At 33.5% G+C, this 10348-nt stretch overlaps 1 protein-coding gene across 1 annotated transcript in view; it reads right to left on the reverse strand.

Moving 5' to 3' along the window:
- The window catches only part of LOC106466959 (PR domain zinc finger protein 1-like), a gene marked incomplete at its 5' end in the record, with an annotated part of 17742 nt that extends 8207 nt beyond the window's left edge, over positions 1 to 9535 (reverse strand). The window contains 2 exons of the mRNA XM_013927274.1: positions 8650 to 8902; positions 9416 to 9535. Coding sequence (XP_013782728.1) covers positions 8650 to 8902; positions 9416 to 9535 — 373 coding nt within the window. The remainder of the gene's footprint in view (positions 1 to 8649; positions 8903 to 9415) is intronic.
- Between the last annotated feature and the right edge of the window lie 813 nt (positions 9536 to 10348).

Below are 10348 nucleotides of genomic sequence, written 5' to 3' on the forward strand. Positions count from 1 at the left end.
AAAGCTTTATACCTATTATCTTTCAAGAAAAACCTAGATATAAATGTTAGTTTATCAAGTGTATGAATTAATGTAAACATGATTTCTTTTCATGAAGAGATGGAAAATATTAAGGAATTCCTAATAAAAACGCTTTTCTAATAAATATTATAAATCAAGTTATCTATGATAATTTAAATAAGAGGGTCCTTCCAACAACGTTCACATAGGAAGTAACGAAACAAAAAAAAATATTTTTGTTTTACCATATAAGGTTTTACCATTTTAAGTTAAAGAACATAATTCAGATGTGTATTTAAGCAGAAAAGAAAAGTTTTAAATATAAGTATCGAATATCCATTTATCAAACATCAAATGTGGTATATCAATATAGGTGTCCTCAATGTAATTGAGGTTATATAGGTTTCACCAGTAGAGTGTTAGAAACATGTATACATAACCACGCAACTTTAAGATCTACGTCATAGTCGAGTATATAAGAAATATGCGCTATACATCTGTAATGAATCGATAAATAGAGGAACCTTTATATGTCCAGGGCTAATAACGAGCGTGGGTTAAGAATAAAGAAAATTCTATTAATTGATAAACTCAAATCGAGATACACGAACAGAGCGATTCCTTTATTACTTTTACAGCCAGGCAACGTTGGAAGAACTTGTGTGTGCATATATAAGACGGCTGTACTCACAGACAGGAAATCTTGCTACCAGAGGCCAGCATGGTCAGGTGGTATGTGTCAAATGTAGCTGTATGTGCATTGTACCATCAGATGCTGTTGTTTAGTGCAAAGCTACACAATGGCCTCTACGCTCTGTCCACAAAAAGCTATATATACGGATTAGACATCAACTAATGTTGGGAAATGCGCATTCTTGCAATAAGGGGTGAGTGAGTGCACTCATCATAAATACTATATGTTATGGTTACATCTTAATAGGTAATTTTTTTCTAGAAAAAGTTGGGATGTAGCCTGATTGATTGGGTAACTTTCGATCTATCTTCTATATAAATCTTTTATTGTTGGGCTATCTTGGCTGTTAATATATCAAGAGACCATTTAAGCCTGACCCTATAGCATTTGATTTTACACCAAACCTACGTAGTACGCCTGACCTTTCATCAATTCCGGGAACTCTGAAAGCTGAAGCTATGTATATTGAGGTACTGTTTCTAACTCCCTCAAATTTGTTTCATTATCAGAGGCCGACCATCGTTGTGCCTATCCTGAGACCCCAGCCACTGAAGAAGTTGCCTCAACCACTATGTAGGAAGTGGAACGAGTGACTCAGGCTGCAGTCCTATAACAGTTCAAGACGAAGTAGATGAGCCAACGCCACTAATGTTCTATAGATGAATGCAGTAGCACCATTTCACATTGAAATGGCATGTCGTGACACCTCAAAGAATTTCAGAAGCATGTGCAGCTCATCAGTGGACACTCTAGCTGCTGTTGTGGGAGCCACTATAGACCACCACCACCACAACAACCAGAACTCTACCATCTAAAAATGGTAGCACTGACCTCCTGTCCCAAAGACACGGAGCTTACACGGTTAGAATGATATTGGCAACATTGTTGACTACAGGATATGATCTAAACAGAACATTAATTGATGATGCAAAAAATATAGACAAGTGGAGCCAGTGAATTGTTCACGAACGAAACTGACTTTCTGAGGAGAACTGTCAGCTCCGAGAGAAGAATTTGCGCCTGAAGGTAGGGCTTTAGACGGCCAAAAAAGCTTGCTATCAGACTTCTGCCGAGGAATTCTACAAAGACTCAACAATATTCTGTACAAAATGTACGTATCTCATAAATTTTTCTTTCAATTTATAAGCTATTTTTATTTGTCATTTATTATCTTTAATTCGGTTTATTTGATTTTTTTTCCATTTTTAGTTTTATTATGATCTTATTTCATAATTTTTTACTTTTAATTCTGAGTTTTCTTGTATGGTTTTATTCTTTTTCACATTTTTGTCTGTTTTTGAATTGTGTTCAGTGTATGGTTTTGGTTTTATTTGCATCAGTTTTAGTGAATTTTAGTTAAGCTTTATGTATTTGCCATGTCAAGTTGATATTGTTTTGTTTCATTCTTTTGTGTGAAGTATTTCTGGAATACAAATACTTACTATATACATATGTAATGGTTTTCAAGAAGTACATTTTTTATTCTATAACGTATAGGATAGAGTATGCAGCAGGTCGAAAAAGAAAAATGTTATATAAAAAAACGTGTACACTAGTGAACCTCAGTTGTGCAAGAATTCAAGCTAACAATTCTCACGCCAAACAGACGTGGTATCTTGAGAAAACCTCAATAGTTAGATAAAACACACGACGAAATGAGCCAATGTCACAAAAAAAGCAGTTAACGGGATGGTGATGAAAGACAAGAGTGAAATACTCTTAGTGAAGAAACTGGAGTTACATGGTTTGTCTCTATAATGCCCTAAGTTAATTGTCTTGGATGATTTTTGCCAAATATATTAGATAAGGGACAGAAGTAAGTTCTGTAAGTACCTATAACATAGTAGATTTTGGTTACAGTCTCATGGAATAATCCACTTGTTACTGGAAGATTCCACTTGTACCAATCGAATTAAAAGCTCTACTTTTGAATGTAGATCTGCTAAATATCTTGAACAATGAAAAACACTAAAAACTGTGTATATAATTCCGTGTTTCCAACTTCAAACATCGACTTCTCTGCACTTATCAAGTTGCTCCGAGGACCTGATCCGACTATGGAAGAAGATGGCAGTAATCTAGACTCTTTAAGAAGTTCACTGCACAAACTACTTGTAAGTATGCTATTTATGATTTATTTTAACAGTGTTTTACTTAAGATTCAATAATGTATAAAGAGAGAAAAGTGAAGAATATTAACTGTACTAAAGAAATAGTAACTTTGATAACGTTTATAGTGAAACTACTGAAATATATCTTAGAAGAAGTGTTAACGAAGTGATACAGATTATGACCGAGGGAATTTCTCGTATTAAATTAGTTGATAACTTAACTAATGTTGTGTCTATGTTATTGAACATAATAGAAGGTCTTATTAATGAACATCTAGACTTTCAAAGTGAAGAATTCAATGATTTAGAGTTAATGTTGTTTCAAGATAACCTTGATATAAATAAAATGTTCAACAGTGCATAAATAAAGAGGTTATTTGATTTGTATTCAGTTGTCTCTGTGTGATTTCTTTATTCCACGTGTAAACTTCCTCAATTTGGTGGTTTGTGTGTGCTCCGCTCGCGACAGCACAACACGAAATCCAAATAAATTTCTTTGTAACGAGTGTAAAGTCGAACTCAACGACTAAGACCACGCCCGTTACATATGCTTAAATTTCAGTGTGTAACTTAATAATGTCATGTGATTGAATTTCGATTAATTTTACTTTTATTAGTTTATTTGTTTTGCATCCAATTTTATTTAACTTTTATAAACAGTTTGATTTCACGATTTTAGTTTATCTGTGGTATAATTTCATTCAGTTTTGTGTAATATTTGGTTATAATTCTTAAATTACTGAGTTCATTTCTGAAAATACTTTTCACTACTAGTGAGGTCACAATGAAGCTCGTGCACTAATACATAAAAAGTTACGCTATCTATAGTTTACAAATATTTTTTTCAACGTTTTTTCTTTTTTTACTTAATTGAATTAGCTATTTTCAAAGCAGCTGCATAAAAAAAAACTTTTTCTTAAGTGACCTTCCTTTATTCCACTCCTGGTCAAGATGAATCCACAAAGCAAATCCAGTTAGGTATTATACACTTAACATGTTTTGGAAAACAGCAACTGGCTATTTGTTTTTCTTCCAGATGACTTTTCCTTTTAACATTTGGTCAGCAGTATCCATTCCACCTTTGGTATTGTTGTAATCTTCGAACGTCACTAAATTTTAACCATGTATGGTTGAAAATTTTGACTTCTTGTATATAACCTAGCAACACAATTATTTTTCCCTTATTTGGACGACGTAACGTCAGGGCCATAAATTTACTGAAAGAAGAATTGTTGAAAACACGGCGCGTCCTTTTATGAATACCATTACAGACAGTAATTCAACTTTTTGTTACTGTACAGTAATTTCTTGATTACCTTCAAACTTATAACGCAGTTATCATAAACTATAAATATTCACTGTTGTCTAAACCTTTGGACCACATTCAGTTGAACCCTGTCTCATTGGTGTTGTTTCCTTGGCTTTCCTTCTTCTCTCCCTGCATAAACTTGCATATTACAAACATAGAATGCATTTCTATCACAAAAAGCCCATATCATAATGTCATATTTTAAAACTTTATTTGAAATATACGTTGTTTTGACATAAAATATCTTACTAAATGTTACTAGTTACCATCATTTTTCACATTTTCTAATATCTGCTAAGGGGTCTGTGCCATTCAGTGAAACAGTTTTTAATATAACCAGATTTTTTTCGGTTTTTACTTTTTTCTTTAATAAACAGCATTATCAAACCAAAGACATCTTGAAACTTAATTAAATCTGTTACTTTCCAGTACTTGTGGAATAGTTGAATTGGACTACCATTGTCCCGATTCCAAAGTAGTTCAATTGTCTCATTATATAATTCAGAAACACCATCTAGTAGCATCACATCAATGAAAAACTGCAGTTTTTATATTATAAATTCCTAAATATTTATTCAATACAACATTTTGTTCGCTTCATTAATGCTCTTCTTCACGATTAAACTGAATATAGATAACATTGTTTAAGTATTTTTTCTTACATATGTAGGTGATCCTGATGTTTACTTGCAAACATTTCCAGATGATCTTCTTCTAGTTGTCTACTGTCTCACTGTTGTAATCCACTTCACTTCTTGATTTTGAAAACTACACTTCCAGTTTTTCGTCATTGTCGTCAAAACATTTATTACCAATCTCTTTTTCATATACGTTTTTATCACTAGCATTTTCATCAACAGATAAATTAATTACTTCACTTTCACTGCTTGATGCCATGTAATAATCACTGCTAAGCTCATAGTCATCTTCAAGATTGTCAATAATATATCTATCCGCCATACTTTTGACCCAAACCTAACTTTATTCACTGCAAAGTTACTAAAGAATAAATTCAGAAGAGAGCTGAAAATGGAATGAGTTTTGCACTATATGAGCGAATCTATTGTACATGTGAAAGAAATCAGTATAATATTATAGGAAAGATCACTTAATATGATACACTACATTACTGCATATTGTATATATATTGGATAATATTGTTGTTTTGCCCCTTAAAATTCTTAGAGTAAAAAGCGACCAAAAATAGCAGGTTGAAATCACTTATTTTCGCGATTCGTATGGATTTGTATATAACATATTTTCTATTAGATACTGTGTAAACAATACTTTCATGGACTCACAAACAATTGGTGCATAAATGGTTAGAAATAAAGGTATGTGTAAAGCCAATGAGATATGAACCCCATTGGTAGTTTTAGGGTTAATCAAGTTTACCTTTCTTGTGAGCTTGTATCATGGCTTCCTGCGTGCATGTAATTTGAGGAGATGATTGCAAGCAGTACCGTGATAGTTAACTTTCGAATCGACACTTAGAATTCTAAGATAAACGCTAAGGAATGCTCTGAGTTAAGAATCTCAGAAGTGTGACAATAGAAAACTGTAACATTTTACTCTTCCATAATTAAAAAGAACATATCCTTATTTAGACACTATCCAAAGTACCCGGATTATTAGATTGATATTTTACTGGTCGACTGTGTGTGTGTATCTTGAACCTATTTCAGATATGAGATACAGCCAAGAATCTTTTCAGATATTTTGTTTTCCCCAGAAACTTATAGAAGTCATCAATTTTATTATATATAAAAAAAATCGAATACACATCGAAAGTAATTTCAACTTTATTTTCCAAGTTTTCGTATACAATTCGAGGCTGATATGCATGCGAGAACCCCCCCCCAGTGGTACAGCGGTATTTCTGTGGTCTTACAACGCTAGAAATCGAGTTTCGATACCCGTGGTGAGCAGAGCACAAACAGCTCATTCTGTAGCTTTGTGCTTAACTTCAGACAAACAAAGCGAGAAAAAAAATCAACTCTATTGTCATTTCATGCGCTAAAATTCATTTTCTGGTTTTCTGACGGTCTATTCCATGGGCCCTGGGAGGTTCTGATGCCTTTATTTCTCTCCATGTTGCCTTTGACTCGCTGAGAAATGTTTTGCCTCATACCCTATTGAATTTTGTCCATTTCTGGTAAAATAAATCCATTTTTTCCCAATTTAGACAGATTTGTTTACCATTTCGTTCTTTTTCAATAGTATTTGGTAGAAAATTCCCACATATTGTACATTCAGTAAGTGAGAATTACAAAAACATATATACTTTTCTATAGACGTTCAGGAAGCAGAATTATGGGCTTGAGGGCAAAATCAAAGGGCCAAAGATTTTTTGAGTCAAATCTAAAAAATAATACCCAGGCGCATACCCTCAGAACCCCCTTAGTGTGTGTACAAAAGTTCAGGTCTCTAAGTTATTTCCTCTTGGAGCTATGACGGTCACACACACATAGGCTCTTTTATTATTGTAGATACTCAAGTAAAATTGTCTATATTTACGCACAGCTAGTTGGCGTCCTTCTAAAATATATTACACATTACAAGAATTGCTCAATGGGGTTGTTGTACTAATTTCACGGGGTAGTATAATGCTTGTTCAAATTAGTATAAGCTAGGTGTTTCTCTCCTTTGTATAGAATTGTGGTATATCACGCTAAGAAACTATCTTTCTAACTGAACAGCGTGATATATTATAATTTTAATTCTGGTTTTCGTCTTGGGCAAATATTCTTTTTCCATTCCCAGTAGCCAGAAAAGCTCTATACAACGAGCTTATAAACTATGAAACATGGTAAAGACCCCAGCACTTATTTGTGAGTAATTAATTTTTGTTAACTTGTGATTAATTGCCTTTTTTTTCGTATATTTCATTCTCTGCTTAGTTTTACAGTATTACAGAATACTTACAGCTATCTTTTGGACATTAGTGTAAATAAATATCACATGTACACAGACTTTTTTTTTATTGTAAATGGCCAGGCGTGGCTTAATGGCTAGTATGCTGGGAAATGAATCAGAGAGTTAAAGATTCGTACTACTATGCTGCTGCGTTATAAGAATGACAGTCAATCCCGTTTTTGATTCAAAGGTGAACAAAATATTTGTGTCAATGCGTGGTGCTCACTGGCTCCCTTTTCCGTTGACAGTTTTTTTTTCAAATAAGGTGTTGCTACATTTAAACTTTAGGGTTCTTTGACATGGCTATTTAGTCCATATGCGCAAAAATTTGAAAATATCTATATCACTGAATTCATCGAAAAAAGAGTGTTTGTGACTGTCCATCTCTCTCTATCTAGACCTAGGACACAAGTTTTCTATATTGTGATAGTTTAGGGTAATTGGCTTTAAAATTAAATAGAAATCTATAGCTTCAATAACACCGAAAATATAATGAAGAAACTGAGAGCATTGCAGTGAAATAAAAGAAAAGTTAACTATAGACATACAAAATGACTCTAAAATATATACAGATATAGAATACAGACTGAATGTACGACCAGTTTAATGTTATCTAAACATAGTAGTTAAAACGTTAGGTATAAACAATGGTAATGATGAAAACAGAAAAAAAAATTAAATGTACATAAAGCAATATTCAAGAAAAAAAATATATAGATGTATAACTTAATACAGAGGTTGACTACGTAATATAAAAACAATTCTGAAGCCTCACCATGTCATGTTGCCACATTTGATCATGCTCTATCTGACAACCGTGCATCTTGGCAATAGTTCCTCAATGTAGTTTCCATTGCAAAAGGTTCCATAATAAGGCTGCCGTATCCAAAATACACTTTTCTCCCTGCAGGCTGTCCAAAAGCCATGCAATTTACGAATACAAATACTCGTTTCATTCTGCAGCTTTTTGAGAAATGTGACGGTTGATCAAATAATTCGTGGAGGATCCTAATGTACACGTAACTTATGTCTCTTTTCCAGATGGAGATCCTTGTTGATTATGTTGCATATTGTTGCCTGGGATACATAGATACTTCTGCTACTTACTTCTGTGTTCGTGGATTCTTACCTGTTACAAAACACCAAAATTTCCTTACCATGGCTGGCATACTTACTACTTGTTGCATGTTGGTGTCTTTCTGGATGGTCCTGATGTCCCAAACAGATCCATATTATTTTGTTTTCCAAATCCATTAAGTACAAGTCTTGGATATTCTAAATCCCCGATCTGAAAACATGCTTATGATCTGAATTTATAAATATTTTGCGTCAGAAAAAGCTGTAAATACTCTTCCCAAAAGCGATCAATTTTCGATAACAAACAATGTTAAAATGTAATTGTAATGCATGCTGTTCCAAAGCGACTTTGTATCGGTTATGATTGTCACGTGACTTGCTGATTTGCATATCAAAATTGTTTTATTGTAATGTACTCAACCCTCTGTAATCCTTTCTGAAATGTTAAACAGAATGACAATAAAACAAACAAACAAATACAAAATGCACACACAAATTTAAGTGAAGATAGATATAATAAATTAAAGAGAGAAACAACTTACGGATTGTTTCAAACATTAGTTCCCCCGTTGAAGGATAGTTGAGTCTATTTGCGAACTCTTTACTGTACCACACCAAGAGCTCCTGCTTTGGAGCAATCTGCTTTATAGTATAAAAGTAAATCTGTTGTCTGACTTGACAGGCTACAAGGTTTTGACTCTCACTGGAATAGGCTGGATTTACGTAGCGCATCCAGTTAGACTTGCTGACATTATATCCGTCGATGTAAAAGAATGATGCGGAGGCATTATAAACCTAATAGTTTGAGAGGGATGCTTGTTTACCAAAATAAACAAAATTACTGTAGTCAAACGCTTTATACATCAAACAGAAAAATTAGTTTAAAGAAAGGAAAAAATGGAGTAATGACATATCAAGACAATAATACAGAATATAGAATACAATGAAAACAACAAAATGTCTATATAGTTTTAAGAATACTGGATACAAGAAACATTTATAAATACGCACATGCAGTATAAGTTCACTAAACATAATGTTAACATCACTCAACGGTGGTCAGATAGATGGAAAATTAAAACTATAACGCGTAGGTTGTAATACCTTTCACTCAGTTTTGTTAATTCTTATTTTATTTTATAAGGGACTTATGAATTATCAAACAAAATATTTCTGCACACGTTGAATATATATGTAACAAGAAATGTAACAGTTTCTAAGGGTTTAATAATGTGAGTTTTAGCTTATCATTCAAATATTCTATTCATACTTCACGATTAAATAGATTTGAAAAGGGGGAAAAAGTACCCTCCAAAGATATTTTCTGTTAGCATTTGTCGGAACATCATCTTTGTAGTATATTTCGCCCACCAGAGGTCCAAACCGCGTTCCTTTAGGAATATAATCTGTACTCCAAACGCCAAGAACCTGCCGGTAGTAATACATAAGTATTTAAATGAGCAGAGACACAAACATGTAAGTAGTTAATCATTCTAACGTCCGTCGAAACGGTACCGACAACTGAGGACATGAAAAGGAGAGAAGATGAAAGTGTATCTTTAGGTAGTTCTAAGGTGAGTCACTAAGGGATTATTGTTACAAAATGTGTCAATAAAGATGGAGGATGAGATCATAACTATACACTAGTTTTAACTTACCGTCTACCTAGAGGGTACCAACACCTGAGGACATGAAAGGGAGAGAAGATGAAAGTGTATCTTTAGGTAGTTCCAAGGTGAGTCACTAAGGGATTATTGTTACAAAATGTGTCAATAAAGATGGAGAATGAGATCATAACCATACACTAGTTTTAACTTACCGTCTACCTAGAGGGTACCGACAACTGAGGACATGAAAGGGAGAAATAACAGATGGACGATGAAATCATAACCATACACTAGTTTTAACTTACCGTCTACCTAGAGGGTACCAACAACTGAGGACATGAAAGGGAGACAAGATGAAAGTATATCTTTAGGTAGTTCCAAGGTGAGTCACAAAAGGGATTATTGTTACAAAATGTGTCACTAAAAGATGGACGATGAGATCATAACCATACACTAGTTTTAACTTACCGTCTACCTAGAGGCGTATTTTTAGTACTAACATAAAACATTTCAACGCCAGATACATATCTTACGCATTAAGAAACAAATAAAATTGCTATTTGATTCTCTATATTTCTTAACAATATATTAATTTATGTGTTATCATTATGATTAACTGCATAAATGCACTGCA

The sequence above is a fragment of the Limulus polyphemus genome, unplaced genomic scaffold (assembly GCF_000517525.1).
Source record: "Limulus polyphemus unplaced genomic scaffold, Limulus_polyphemus-2.1.2 Scaffold2439, whole genome shotgun sequence".
NCBI classification, from domain to species: domain Eukaryota; kingdom Metazoa; phylum Arthropoda; class Merostomata; order Xiphosura; family Limulidae; genus Limulus; species Limulus polyphemus.